This window comes from Coloeus monedula, assembly GCF_965178545.1.
Source record: "Coloeus monedula genome assembly, chromosome: 4".
Taxonomy (NCBI): Eukaryota; Metazoa; Chordata; class Aves; order Passeriformes; family Corvidae; genus Coloeus; species Coloeus monedula.
Window position 1 is genome coordinate 28,317,485 of NC_138784.1, and position 14,806 is coordinate 28,332,290.

Here is a 14,806-nt window from a genome sequence, read left to right on the forward strand (position 1 = left end):
ACAATTCCTTCAAGAAGCTTCTTAATTCTCTTCCTCTCATGATGATGTGCATTTTCCCATGTGGATCTACTTCAGTGACTAATTCAGTTTATTAGATCAAAAGACTTAACAAAATTTCTGTTGTTGATCTTGATCAAAGTTGTTAAAGGCATTTGAAAAAAGGTGAATAGCAAGGAATATCACAACTGCAGTAGAATTCTTGTCAGAAATTCATGCTGGAGCTGTACGTAGCCCTCACAGGCACTTTGCTGATGTTCGGCCCAGAAAATTATATGGCCCCAAGACATAGAATAGGAGCACTGTTACTGCTGCCTAGAGAAAGCAAACTGGTTTTGGGAAAAATGTTACATTGATGTTTCGATGGGTAATATTATTTTTATGTACATAAACTTTATAATGCTGATTGCTTTATCAATGCTTTCATTGGTTCAATAGGTAGACCAGCATTTCTCAAGCTTTTTGCATTTTATGCCAATTTTTCTTTTCAGAAGCCCAAACATACGAAAAACAGAGCAGTGGCAGTTAATACTGCTGAGAAAGCACAGCTGTCCAGGTTCCCAGACTAAAAATAAACAAGCCATTGTGAGTAGGAAGTAAGGTCCCTTGTCAGTACAATACGTTTGTATCCAGGTTCATAAATACTTACTGAAAAGAACAGCATAAGGAATTCACTCTTGAGCAGCTTTCTTACATGTACTCCTTCTGGCACTGTGATTATTATGTTTATTTGCAATTGTTGGTTTGGTTTGTTGGGGCTTTTTAAACTTGTAACTGCAATATTCCCCTATGAATCAAAATGGTTACAAACTGTTTTCTCTGCAGAAAAAAAAAAACCTAAAATATCAGGAGAATATTTTCACAGCATTGCTAAGAACAGAAGTTATAAAAGCAGAAATACCCATATTTTTCATCCCAGGAGGAATATGCTGTGGCTATTTGGGTTTTTTCTGACCAGACACTGATATATGACAATTCAATTTAACCACTGTAACTTCACATAAACAATTTTGTCACCAAAAGAAAAATACCAGCCTTTACATGATCACTGTTTTCCCATTAGTTATTGAACTCTTACCAAGATTCCCGTGTGCCAGCCTGGTGTACACTCCCTGAACAGCCCCAAAAGTGGCTGACTGATAATGCTTTTTGTCAACCAGTCTTTTGGAACTTGTAGTAACAATTCATTCCCGCTTCTGTTCTTTTTTAGAAACTCAAGGCACTACTCTGTTTCACAGGCTCCGGGTGCTGATAATTACCCTAAGATATTTCAGGTACCTGAGCCAGTGAAAAAAGGCAAACATTACAGGTTTGTTTAATCCTTTAAACACCAATAGGCCATTTTTTTTAATAATCTCAAACCTCAGTAAAGAGTATGTTCCACAAAGATAAGTATGGAGTTCTTTGGCTGGGATTTCACTCAGTCTCAGCATTTGGAAGAGCTCATTTTTCTGTAATTTAAACCGTCTTCATCACATTACTACACTATGATTTACTGATTGACAACAATCTCACTGAAGAAAAAATAAACCCAAGGCAAATTCCAGAGAGGTGAAAAAATATTTTCCCCTATTGGCAGTAGGGTACATGCATTTGTAATAACGTGCTCATTAGGTTAAATATTATTAATGAAATTCAGTATCAACTGTATAAGGCATCTCTTTGCTTAGAATAAAAGGAGCTTCAAAATGTTGTAAATCTTCTTTGTGCCCAAGGGACACACCACCCCATACACTGTCAGACCTGGTTCATCTCACCTGTTGACCACGGACCTCACCCAGTGGTTCTGTGAGGGGAGGTATTTGCAGTGCGGCACTAAAGCCAGCTGCAGCTAAGCTGGCCCGTGTCCAGCTGGTGAGACACATCTGCTGGGTCAGGTCACGCTGAGAGAGAGCCCAGGGGCCTGGCCTGCAGCACTGATTTGGACACTTGAGGAGATGCGGTCAGTGCGGGGGCTGTGCCTGTCACATCAGCCAAGGCACTGGAGATCCAGGTCTTGAGAAAAAGCATGGAAGGGAGATGAAGTTAAAAGGGTGTGTGTCCCCTTCTCCCAGCCTCTGGGCACAGATCATTACAGCTGTAATAGTCTTCTGTGGGATAGGAGGTCCAGTTGAGTTCAAGTACAGTTTAAGTATGGTACAGTTGAGTATATTGCAGTGTTATGATGGGTAAGAGCTTGCCTGCCAGAGCAGATTAATAAAGAATGTCTTTTTAAATGTTTTAAATGTTTTTGCAGTCTTGGCAGCTTCCCAGCTGCAGATATTCATTCCTAGATATCGTGTACTTTTATAAATAAAGTATGTAATTTGTGCTATTATGTAAAAACTGGAATATAATCAGACCCTATAGAGACCGAGTTTCAAAATCGCTTCACCAGCCTGGCTGAGAGAAAAATTTCACAACATTAAAAGTATTTCTTTCACAATAAGTGAGGATTCCACCTAGGTGGGGTTGGATCTTATCACCGGGACACTTGCACCGTGACGACTTGATCACCACACTCTGATATCTACATCGCATCTGATAAGGAATCGGACATTCCGGGAACTAAGAATAACTATTCCAGGAACCAGAGATGGCCCATCCATCAGCAGAAATAGCCCACTCATCACCCAGGATGGACAATTCATCAGACCCAGGAAAGGCTTTGTGCAGCCCAACTCCGGGACAAGAAAACTTCATGAATATGAGAAGAATAGAATTAATTCGGACTCTACCCAAAAACTGTATAAGAAGAGACCAGCCAAAGCAGCAGCCGTGAACTTGGGAGGTCTGGTGCGATAGAGATCAGATCTATGCGTGTTCACCCAGCTCCGACCCCGGGCTCGGAGCTGCTTTTCTCGATTGTGGCTTTCTGTGTGATCGATCTTTCGGCCGCGGAATAAAATATATTTTTTTATTAAATTTAATTTGGCTGAATTTCTTTAACTCATGTACCGTACCCAAGGCTGCTAGTAGGACAAACAGTTCCAGATCTGCCCAGGACGACTAAAGGAAGGAGAGTTTTGCCCCTTACATCACTCAAGGTTTCAGCGATTTCCTGGAGCGGCAGCCACCTTGCACTGTGCCTGCATAAACATGTTGGCTGCGGGCGAGGGAAGCTTGGGCGACGCTGTGTCTGGGAAGCAGAGGGAGGGGATCAGCGTCCCAAGTGCAAGAAGGGTCATGTCGTCAGCAACCTCTGGCAGTGCTGCGGTACCGGTGTCGGTGCTGGGACGGTCAGTCACCTCTAAAGAAGTGTCCAAACAAAACAAAACAAATTCATCTAAGCCCTCATGGACACCCAAGCTACTCGAATAGCACAAAAGTCATGGATGAGCTTAGCCCGGTCACTTACTCGTGCTGCTTTGCACAGCAGGGAGAAGGAACGCAAACTTGACCCCGGCTCAGATTGTGCAGCTGGCTTGTTTTCTTGCTCGTATTCAGCTGACTATCGGGAAAGAGCGCTGCCCTCAGAACCGAAAGAGAAAGCAGATAACGATCCACACGTGACATAACAGGGGCTGTGGTGCCTGCGCAGGAGCGGCAGGAGCCAGAAACCCGCTCGGCACCTAGAACGGCACCACGGCCCTCTCCAGCGTGTTTCAGCTCCACACCCACGCAAATGGGCAGCCTGTAAGTATCCTCCACTGAGATCCCACCCCCCCCCCCCCTTTTTAATGTCACTGGCATTGGGGAGAACTGCCAGAAGAAAGGGTGTTGCAGGGTGCAGATGTCTTGGAGGGTCCTTCTCCCGCTGTAAAACGCTTCGCGGGCAGTTCCCGCACAGTCTGCTCCATTTGCTGCTGGTTGATTTCCGTTTACCGGCAATCCTTCACTTGTCAGTGGTCTTTCTTCACCCATGGTTTCTCTGCAGCTAAGCCTGCCTGAGGGGGAAAGATGATCGGGATAGCTGGGGTGGGGAGATAGGGAGGTGGTGAAGGGACAGGACAGATGTCTTGAAGGAAAAGTGTCACGTGCAAAGCTCGACACTTTCCCATCACTCTTGCACAGCATTTCTCCCCGCAGCAGCCAGTGAGAGGGGATGCGGGAAAGTCAAGCTGTCTGGGGGGCTCTTCGGTGCATTCCCTCGTCCCTTTGCACTCAGCCCCACTGCAGCGGCATCCAATGGCTCCATAGAAATTCTCATCCCTGCACAGAGGCCAGGCACTGTATCAGAGCTGTGTTCCTTCCTGTCTCCTCTGCCCAGGCACTCTGCCAGCAGCTTGCTGGAGGAAGGCATAGCCCCAGCCTGGGAAGGCTGCCCACCTGCCTATGAGCAGTAGAGGAAAGGGCTGTGCAGTCCCAAAAGCACAGAAGGTGCCTGGAGCCTTATTTCCCACACAAAGACCTCAGGGAGCTCCTGAGCCATTCACATGGGGCCTCTCTCTGCCGGGGAGGCTGAGACACAGAGCTCTCCTATGGTGAAACCCAGTGTTTCCAGCAATGCCAGTCCAGGAACAAGGAGGCTGAATCCAGGCTGGGGCTCGCTGTGCTGTGTTCAGGTTCTCACACCTTTGAGGAAGAGCCACAGAGATTCCCATCCAAAGGCATAGACACCTCCTTAGAGGCAGTGAGGCTGCAGCTGTCTGGGAAAAACCCAAGCTGTACACTGGGTGAGAGTTCTTTCCTGTTTGTCCCTTGCTTCTCAGACAGGCTGCTGCCAATCCTGCCTCAGTGATGAGCTGCAGAGCTCACAAATGTCATATCTGTGGCTGCACTGTGCCAGGTGTCAGCCTTCACTGTCTCCAGGCCAGTCATGTGTTCTCTATCCAGCTGGCACGGGACCATCCCAGGCATGTTTCTGGTCCTATCAGTCACACCTAAGGACAGGGATTTACCTACTGGGTTGGGCTGGGCTGGGGAGGCAGCAGGAGGCTGAAGGGCAAAGATGCCAGCAATGTGGCAGTGAACAGAAGGACATCACTGGGAAAATATGTCCTTACACACTTGAGCCACAAAACAGAGGAGAGGGTAGAGATACTATGGGCTTTCTCCAGGTCCTCATATATGCAGAGATCACACAGCAGCACAGGGTCTCTGAGGGGGTTGTCCTCCACCCCTGCCATATATTTCCATATATTGCCATATATTTTATTTAGGAATTTAATTCTCCGTCCCCCCTCTAGTTAACATGTGCAACTAGGGCAATTTTTAATTGCTTTTATATTTCATGGATGCCAAGGGAGTGAGAGTGAGATGACTGAACAAAAAGCCATGTTTCTAGAAGCCTGCCTTCCTTAGGAAACCAGTCCAAAGATACAGCAGCAAGGGTTTGTGGGTGGGCAGGGCCAGGAGTCGGCTGGGCTGTAGTGGTGTTCTAGGTTACAATGTAAGATGTGCCCACAAGCATGTATTCTATCACCATCTTCATGAGCTGTTAAAACCAGGTGGAGCAGTGCTCCCTGCCTCCTCCCTCAACACTGTGTCCTGTTAATGGCCCATCAGCGCCTTAGCTCATGACTCATTCCATTGTGAGATGCTCCGCCCAGAGGGAGGAACCAAGCATCTCATCCTGGATATAAACTGGGATTTTTGAAGACTAGAGGCAGCCTTTCCCACTGGATTTCCAGAGGACAAGAGCTACATACCTACCACTGGACTGTCTGAGGAAGACCAGATCTTTCTACACAGGATCACTGCTTCAATAGAACCACATCTATTCACTTCAGGAGGTCTGCAGCCACCACCTTATCGGACTGCTACCACTACCCTGAGTAACAGGGTCAGGTCGTATCTGACTGTCAGTTTAGATGAGTTTTTTCCCTGCCTTGTTATATATATATATTAGTAAAGAACTGTTATTCCTATTTCCCATATCTTTGCCTGAAAGCCCCTTGATTTCAAAATTATAATAATTTGGAGGGAAAGGGGGCTGCATCTTCCATTCCAAGGGAGGCTCCTGCCTTCCTTAGCAGACACCTGTCTTTCAAACCAAGACAAGTGGTCACACCTCTGAGGTCTAACAGAAATCCCTGGAGACCTGGGATTTCAGCCAGCCAAGAGCTCCCTCCAAGTGCAGCTTGTTCTTCCTCTTGAGGACTGCAAGGCCTGACAGCAGGGAGAACAGTGAGTGGCGTAAGCCCTTGAGGAACAGGGAGAAGGTGAGCAGCAATGCCTGGGTGCACAAGACCATGTGTAAAACAAACTAAGGAGCAGTACCAGCAGCAAGACAAACCATGGTGAAATTGCACGTGCTGGAGGTCTCATTCTGCAGCATTCTCTGTACCCAAGCATAGGTATTTTCCTGGTTGCTTGTGTCTTCATTGCAGATTTAGAACAATGGGCGTCCACCATGTGAACTTCCAGTCTTTCCAGAAGCCTGTTGTGAAGAAGCCCTCCAAGGGAGACTACAAGAAGTGAGGGAAAAGTGGCCAGGGAAGCGCTCAGGTTGGTGTCTGATGCTGTGACACCCCCCCCCCCCCCCTCCACCTTCCATGGTATGCATGTGTGCTGCTCCTGCGAGAAGTTTGGGACTGAGAAGCTTCATCTTTGTGCTCATTAAACGGAGGTACTCCACTTCCAAGTTTCCAGGGAGAGGAGTGGGAGGGGGACGCTGAGAGGTCTCTAGTCACCAGTACTGCCGCCAGATGCTGAGTACAGATTGAGTGGAGTCTCTCCTGGCACTCTAAAAACTCAGAGGCTGTACCAAATTCACAATCAGCTTTGGGTGATGGTCTAGGAGGACATCCAGGGTATCACAGATTCACAGAATATTCTGAGTTGGAAGGGACACAGAGTCTAATTCTTAAGGAAATGGGCCACACAGGATTAAAGGATGATATATCACTGGGCAATAGGCAGTGGAAGGGGACAGCAGGGCCAATGTGAACTTCTTGAAGGAAAGTGATAAATGATTCTCAACAGATAATGCTTGTCAAAGGGAAAAAAAAGTTATTTGCAAAGTCTCAAGCCTGAGGCTGAGCTTGAAGCCAAGGTCTGTGAGTCATGTGTTTATGCCTCTCTGCACACCTGGGTGGACAGTGCTTCAGTGCCATGTGGCTCTGCAGCCAGTGATACCCTTTCCTGATGCCACTTCCCTGTTTTTCAGCGTGAAGCAGAAGCCTGCAAGACAGCACTGAGGACAGTACACATTCCTGGGAGAGCAGCAGAGCTGGGTTTGTCAACCAGTCTGAGACAGGAGCAAGGCGGATGGCAATCACAGGTGTGCCTCAGTAGCACCCATGTCCCTGGGCCTCAGAGGAAGGTGAGTGGCTGCAGGTGGATCCAGGGTACCTCTCTGACCTGGGCACCTGCCTGTAGGGCACTGGTCCCCAAGCAACCAAGACAGAGGAGCACCATGTCTGCCAGCCTCAGTGGGTAGCAGAGGTATTCAGTCCTGCTGTGCTCAGGGACCTACAAGCATGCAAGGACCTCAGGCGCTTGTGGAGTTCAGATGCTGGAAATGGGTGGTATCAATGGCACTGGGTTTCCCAGACCTATAGGACAAGGGCAGGGAGGCAAGGGGAGCCCTGCAGTTCAGATCCTGTCACGTCTGCATTTTACTCAGTAGTCCAAAGATCACAAGGGATGTCTTTAACTGAAAGCAAGCATTTTCCCAGAATAGCTCTTAACCCCCACTTCTTTTACTCAATAGTCCAAAGATCAACAAGGGATGTCCTTGTCTGATAAAAACTGAAAGAAAGGCGTTATCTCTGAATAGCTCTTAACCTACTTGTTACCCAACAGCAGTTCTGCTCTCCTCCCAGCACTGCAGTTTGCTGACAAATGCCTCTTTTCCAGTGAGAACATGGTGCAAAGGGCATGTGTGGGGCTGAGTCATACTCCCCTCTCAGTACTGGTCCAAACATGGGACATCATTAAACCACCTTTGCTGTGACCAAAAATGCACCAAATGTACCCCCCTTGGCCCAGTAACATATGTGCAGCAGAGTCCTAGGTGGGACAGGGACACTCCTGTTCTATTTGCAAGGGGAATCCCTAAACTCCAGCCATAAGGCTCAGAGTCCAACTTGGGAAGAGTGCCATAACAGGCAACAACTGAGGGGTCCCCCCTTCACGTTTTGCAACAGGCATCCCCACAGCAGCTTTTACCTTGGTAGCAAGAAAACTTGTGGGCACCATGATGGCTCTGCTGCAACCAAGGAGTACTGAGAACCTGTTCTACGTGCTGACTTTACTGGAGACTGTTGGGACCTTGGCCTTGATGTCCTACGCACTGCTGTGGGAATTTGGAAACCTGGTAAACCTCCCAGACAAATGCATTGGCTTTTACAACTTCTGCCTGTGGAATGACACAGCTGGGGAGCTGCTGTGCCTGGGGAACGAGCAGCTACAGGAGATGGGCATCAATCTACTACAAATGGCATTAGCCAGGGTTTGTGTGTATAGCTGCCTGGTCTTCATCATCTTCCACCTCCTTTATGTTTTACTTGTGAATTGCACAGGGCAGAGAGAGGGATGGAAGATGATCCTCATCATAGCCTTCATCAAGATTATAATCTTGTCTGGAGGCCTGGCTATGTTTCTTTTACAAACCTCGCAGTGGATTCATCTCTCTGATTTCACTGGTGGCTTCCTGGCACTGTTTGGGACTTTGGCTCTGCTACTGCTCCAGATTCTCACTGCCACTTTGTACCTCAGGTGGGCCAAGCTCAGGTAGCCCTTTAACTAAGGAGGCCCTGCTCACTAAGATTTGACAGTGAAGAAGATACAAGAGCTATCGTTACCATGATTTAATATAGTAATCCTAATACAGCTTTACTCCCTAGCAATAATTTGATCCCTAGTCCAAAGGCTCATGTCAAACCATGCTCTGGCACATTGCTGTGTGCAGCACTCCTGCATCGAGCTAGTTGTTGCTAGACACCAACAGCCACAGTATAAGCACGGAAGCTTCCCAGGTACGACAGCATGTGACACCCCTCAATTTGGGGCACAGCATCGAAGTGACAGCATTTCTGGCCCTGACCCAAAGAGCAGTGAAGGTAGCAGAACCAGCATACAGTGGACACAGCCTTCTGCCCACACCTAGTCTAAGTACAGGTAAGCAGAGAAGCAAACAAGCTTTCTTTCTTGGAGTTGCCCAGAAAATCTACTCCTTCTCCACCTCCTGGACTAACCAGAAATGCCTTCAAGGTAATTGTGACTTGAGGAGCTGTGGCTTCACACTGCCATCACAGCAGTGGCACCCTGTCTTGGGGTGACCTTATGATGTGTATCCCATATTGCTGCCTATGCCCAGAAATTAATTCCTGTGCCTTTCTATGCCTCTAAACTGAGCCTGAGAGGGGGAAGGAAAAAACTGAGCAAAACTTTTTCAAAGCAGTTTGCAGCTTGTTCAAGGTCACACACAGACAGCAATTGGTTTTCCCCACTGCGGCAGGGGAGGGAGGAAGCACCCAGCTTGCTGGGCCCAGAACGGTTTTTTTGGCCAGTGGTTCAGCTGCTTTGTTCTCCGGAGAGAGACTGAGAGTTGAATTTTTCCTTCTCTGGAATTTCGGATTTTCTCCCTTTTCTACTGGACTGCTTGATTGCTTTAACATCAGAACACATCAGGAGGACTTTCCACCGGGCACAGAGGGCCTGGCCCTGGGCCAAGCCCCAGCTCTGAGGATACCAAAGGGAGGACTTGAACGCTTTCCCAGGTTTTTCCTTCACAGCAAAAGATTTTACCATTTAACATTATTTTCCTTTGCCGTGTGTTTGTTAAATAAACAGTTTTATCTTCACTTTCCTTCGAGGAAAATTTATTTTTTCCCGAACCTGGTGGGGGAGGGGTGGTTGTGCCTTCTCTCAGAGGATATATTTCTAAATTTGGCCAAACTGGTACACACCCTCAGAGCTGCACTTGCACTTTACCTGCTGGAATAATATCTAGAGTGACTCTGACTTAGCTTATTAGGGTGATGTGCCCCACATGCACCCCAGCAGCAGCAGAGCACATGGAGGGGGACAGCCTAACAACTTAAGGAACACAGCCCTAATTGAGGGTTTCCTTGAGAAAGCAGAGGATTTTGGTGCAGAGCTCCAGGTTTGTTCCCACTAATATTATGGGGCTGAGCCCAGCACTCCAACAACCTTTGACACTCCAGGAGCAATGATTCTGTGTAAGGACAGCTTGCCACAAAGCCAGCTCAGCACATGCCACGCAAGGGCATGCTCAGGGCCAGGGCTGCTGGGGTGCAGTGCCCCAGCTGGACCATTGTACCCAGAGCACTGCATGGGATCTCCATGACACGACAGCACACAGCAGTGCTCCCTGCATTTCTGTAACCTCGCACAAAGAAATGCCTGCTTTGCCTCCATCCCCTTTAGGGTGAAAGTAAGTTGCTAGTATCTCATAATATGTGGTTAAATCTAATTAACTAACAAAATGTTTTTAAGACCTTTTGCCCCACCACATAAGAGGATCTGTAGATTATGTTTAACTAGTAACTAACAAATGTTCAGGAAAATGTAACCAAGTAGGTAATTTCTTTGTAAGTAGACAGGATATAAATCGCTTAAAATAAATAAGCAGCCAATCAACAACCAACCTTCGAAGCTGTGAAGTAAGCCATCTAGAACGATAAGGAAATAACACCAGAAAGAACCGGTTTTGTAGTTTGAAAACAAGATAACAGACTGCACATGCACCAATTAAGAAAGTGCAATTGAAGGACAAGTGACGAAGACTACCAAACGACCACCAAAAGGATTGTAATAACCCCTAAACGACACTAGATGGCAGAAAAGGCTTAAATAGTTGACTCCGGTTTTTATAATCACTTTTCAAAATAGGCATTTTGTTACTGAGATTTGTTTGTGTAATGAATATGTAACAGCCTTGTAAATATAAACTGCATTAATTCACCCAGTGGTTGGGAGCACTTACGTAAATAAAGAATGCCTGCTTAACAGGGATATCCTTTGCTGTTGAGTGAATTTTTTTCAAGGGACATGAGGGTCTGTTTTCTGTTGGGGAGGATGAAAGTTTGGTAAGAAAGTTTCACAGGTATGTAGGCTTGGCAGAAAGATCTCTGAATGTAGAAACTGGGGATGAGGTAGAAATGGAAGCAAGTTTTGATATAGAGTAAAAGATGTTTTGCTGAAACAGTGATCGATGAGTAACTGAGAAGGCAAAGGTTGGAGATGAGCTGGAAGGAGATTTTTAGGAATAGGACAAAAGTATGTGACTACAAACAAAGACATGTTTTTCACCAAGTAAATAAGTCTCAAGAAGAGCATAAGTAAATAGAAAACATGTCTTTACCAAAAAGAGAGATATCGCAGGCAAACAAGAAATGTTGATGTAGCAAGAAGAAGAAAGGCCTAAGAATTTTCCACTGTAAGCTTAAATTGTAACTTACTTACTCTTGTGATTGGATAATAATGACTATAATATGGTGATGGTAGTAGCTATGATAGGCTATAGGCAAATGTAAAGGTATTGTGTATGGTGCTTATTGGTTGTTACGTGTTAAGATATTCTGCAAAGAAAAGTACATAATGCTTTGTAACTTGAACAGAAAGCGGCTTCAGGTATGCCTACAGCTGGAGCTGGCAGCTGTAGGGCTGGCTCTGGATACCCACTCCCTGAAATGCTGTAACTTCACCTATGCAATAAACAGCTTTCAAGAGAGCTGCCTGAAGTGCAGACAGCCTTCTTGAACCTTTCTCCTATAGTTTTCCCTCTTGCTTCAGCCTTGGTGGGGATGAGGCTGGTGATGCTGGTTTGACTGATTCTTCATTTCAATACAGGCTCTCACACCTGGCCTCATGCAGTTTGTTCATCTCCCTTTTGGACTGGGAAGAGGATACTGAGCCATCTTCATCCCTTCCTAGACCCCCATGCATGCTGCCATGGGACCAGCTCCCTCAGGGCAGTCCTGGCCCCTGCCAGTCTTCCTCAGCCGTGGGAGGACTGCTAGAGTCTGGTGGCAAAGTCAGCACCAGGTCCAATGGAGACAGCCTGCCAGGCCCCACTGCAGCTGTGACAGAGGGACCACAAGGACAAGGGAGCTCCCAAGGCTGAACCATGACGATGTAGCTCTGCCAGCAAAGGTACTCCAGGTCAGCACGTCCCTGCTCCCCTCCAGTCCCAACACTGACTCACCAAAGGGACACTCACAGAAACCCGAATGTCCTCTTTAATCTGTCTATGCTCTGTGAAACAGAAACGAACACATCTGAATCTGGAGCCAAATCCCAGCACAGAGTGGGAGAAGTGAGTACCTCCTTTCTTTCCCCCTCTGGCCTTCATGGGTATCCTACCAGCTAAACAGGGCCAACACAGTAGATGGATGCACAGCCCCCTCCAGGCCTTCCTCCCACCATTTTCCGGGCCGTGGGAAGAGACACCCTCCCCATTGTGCCCTCTGCTCCTGGGGAGTCAGAGAGGAGATGTTAGCTGAAAAATATCTCCCTGACGTATTTCAGGACATCGTCCTCAGAGTCCTCTTCGCCTGTCCTCTCAGTGTCAGCACCAGGACCAGGAGGGGATGGAAGTGCCAGACTGTGGTCACTGCCTCCATCTGTGTTGGCCGTGCTTCCAGGAGCCTCGTCTGGTGTTGCCGGGAGCTCCTGGTCCTTTTCACTCCTGGACCGGGCCTTCTCTTCACCTTCTTTGCTCTGCAGATTCTGACCAGAGGGAAAACAACAAGCCCCAGCCGTGCGTGACTTCACCCCGGGACCACTCCAAGGAGTAGGAGAGCAGCCCAACATTCCCGTGAGCCTCCCCTCCACAGGCCCCAGGTCGCGGTTCGGCCCTGCAGAGCCGCTGGGAAAGAGAGGAGGGGACCGGGAAAGCCATGCGGCACCCAACAGCATCCCCCGAACCCCTCATAGAGAGAGGCCGCCAGGCAAGCGCGAGCAGCAGCGCTCCCCGCCCGTCCTCCGCCCCGCTGCCCGGCCGTGCTCGGGTACGGCCAGGGCCGCGTCCCCAGCCCCGGAGGTCCCGGCTCACCTCGGCCAGGACGGCCAGGGCCACCTCCACCAGCTCCGCCTCGTTCATGCAGTACAGCGCCGCCGGCCTGGGCAGCGCACAGGGGACGCTCAGCGCGGGCAGCGCCCGGGCTCTCCCGCCCGCCCGCCGCCCCAGCCGCTCCCCCGCCCCAGCGGCGCTACCTGCGCCCCGCCGCCGCCAGGCCCCGGGGGACGGCGCCGCCGCCGCCCGCTCGTCCCCTGCCGCCCCCATCCAGGCCGGGAGCTGCCGCCGCCGTGCGCCCGCCGCCATTCCCGAGCGGGGCGGTGCCGCCGGGGCGCCTTCCCCCCGTCACGCCGCGCCTGCTTCCCCGCCCAGCCGGAGAGCAGGGGAGCTGGAAAAGCAGCCCCAAGCCGCCCTCAAACTCACGTCACGACAGAGCCCCGCGTCTGATCAGGCGGGGTGGGAGGCGACGAAAGCAGGCAGGCAGCCAGTGAGGCTGCGCATCCCTCGATGTTCCGTCAAGGAGCATCATAGCTCTGAGCCAGCTGCGGAGCAGACGGCACGTTTGGAACGAGACGTGCCAGTCGCCGGGCCCCGGGCAGTCTGGCGGGCCGGGCCGCCCCCGAGCGCTCCGTTACGGCCCCGCTGTGAGGCCCCGAGCGCGCCCGCAGCCTGAGGCCCCTCCTGCAGGGCAGCCGCGGCGGGCCCGGCGGCACCGCTCTGCCGGAGCGGCGGGGGCTCGTGCCGGGAAGAGCGGAGAGAGGGGAGCCCGGACAAAGCACGGAGTAAAAGCTCCTCTAGGAATACAGCATTGTTGAGCATTGTTCTAGCAAAACATGTTCATTTCTTCCCTCCCGGCTTCTCGCACAGTATCCATGTTGTGCTAATGCATAATTTTGCATAGCAGCCTTGGTCAGGAGCATGTTTTATGTACTTTCTTTCCCTGGTCGGGGGTTTTTGTTTTGCTTTTAGTCCTACTTATGAAGCAAACCTGAAAGTGGTCTCTCTCCAGAATCTCAACTGACCCTCTGTGAGGGCTGGAAGATAACATCTGGAAGAAAGTAACATCCCTGGTACAAGGCTGGATTGAATGGGGCTTTGGGCAACCTGGTCTAGTGGAAGGGTGTCCGTGCCCACAGCACAGAGTTGGAACTAGAAGACCTTTAAGGTCCCTTCCAACCCAGACCATTCTATAATTTTGTAATTCTAAATTCTAAAACACCTGTGCAATGTAGTCAACCCTGCAGGGCTTGGAATACAGCTGCAATCGTTTTTGGCCTTTTGAGAGGCCAGCAAAGGCTGCCACCTGAGAGCTCTCTAAACTCTCAGACTAACCATGGGAATTCCTGAAGCCAGTTCGAAGTCAGCACTGGATTTGAGGAGACATTACCTCAGAGCGGCATGAAGAGCAGCTGCAGCATTAGCATCACATCCCACTGAGGTGGAAACCCTGTACTTAGATGTCAGTCTGCCAGGGGACCTGTTAATCTTGGAGGTCCTTGAACTGGAAGGTGGGGTATCAGATGAGACTGTAGTCAGCAGGAGCAAGATACTGCATGGACAATAGATACCTGCAGCATGAATATGCTTGTAGTGAGGATTTCAGTATCCAGCAGTGTTGCCCTTGAACAGCTGTCTATGAGTATGGCTACCCATATGGCTCATGAATGGCTGTTCAGTTTCAGCAGAGTGTATGCTCTGCCAAGGAACAACAGTACCATAAACTCCCAGAACAGGCCAGGGACATAAGCAGCAGAAAGCTCCATGGCAATGTGCAAGCAGATGAAATGTATCTGCTTACTCCATTCAAAGACTATGCAATACCTGAGCACAGCACTTGCCCTGATGTTGGGGGGCTTAGGGGGAGACAGCTCCAGTGACAGAGCTCTATATAGGGCCAGACTGGTTCTGGCCTCCCTCCTCCTAGCCACCATCAGGTAGCTGCTAGGCATTATGTAGCTT

At 49.3% G+C, this 14,806-nt stretch overlaps 2 protein-coding genes across 6 annotated transcripts; one reads left to right on the forward strand and one right to left on the reverse strand.

Moving 5' to 3' along the window:
• Positions 1-3,443: 3,443 nt before the first annotated feature.
• On the forward strand, positions 3,444-10,842 carry TMEM140 (transmembrane protein 140). 5 transcript variants are annotated; one of them, XM_082280336.1, is made up of 4 exons: positions 3,444-3,612; positions 6,249-6,366; positions 7,028-7,183; positions 8,010-10,842. In XM_082280336.1, the coding sequence occupies exon 4, from the start codon at positions 8,060-8,062 to the stop codon at positions 8,597-8,599; it is 540 nt and encodes a 179-aa protein (XP_082136462.1). In that variant the 5' UTR covers positions 3,444-3,612; positions 6,249-6,366; positions 7,028-7,183; positions 8,010-8,059; the 3' UTR covers positions 8,600-10,842. The 5 variants fall into 5 exon arrangements, with proteins under 5 accessions (XP_082136462.1, XP_082136464.1, XP_082136461.1 ...); XM_082280335.1 differs by lacking the exon at positions 3,444-3,612 and adding an exon at positions 5,300-6,080; XM_082280337.1 differs by lacking the exon at positions 3,444-3,612 and adding an exon at positions 5,300-5,651.
• A 1,208-nt stretch (positions 10,843-12,050) lies between these two features.
• CYREN (cell cycle regulator of NHEJ) lies at positions 12,051-14,796 on the reverse strand (the record flags this gene model as incomplete). The annotated part of the gene is made up of 4 exons (XM_082280350.1): positions 12,051-12,558; positions 12,884-12,950; positions 13,045-13,203; positions 14,669-14,796. The coding sequence occupies 4 exons, from the start codon at positions 14,794-14,796 to the stop codon at positions 12,325-12,327; spliced, it is 588 nt and encodes a 195-aa protein (XP_082136476.1). The 3' UTR covers positions 12,051-12,324.
• Between the last annotated feature and the right edge of the window lie 10 nt (positions 14,797-14,806).

Bases quoted from the DNA above. Each gene is read 5' to 3' on its own strand.
- TMEM140 (XM_082280336.1), top strand. From the start codon at position 8,060: ATGATGGCTCTGCTGCAACCAAGGAGTACTGAGAACCTGTTCTACGTG.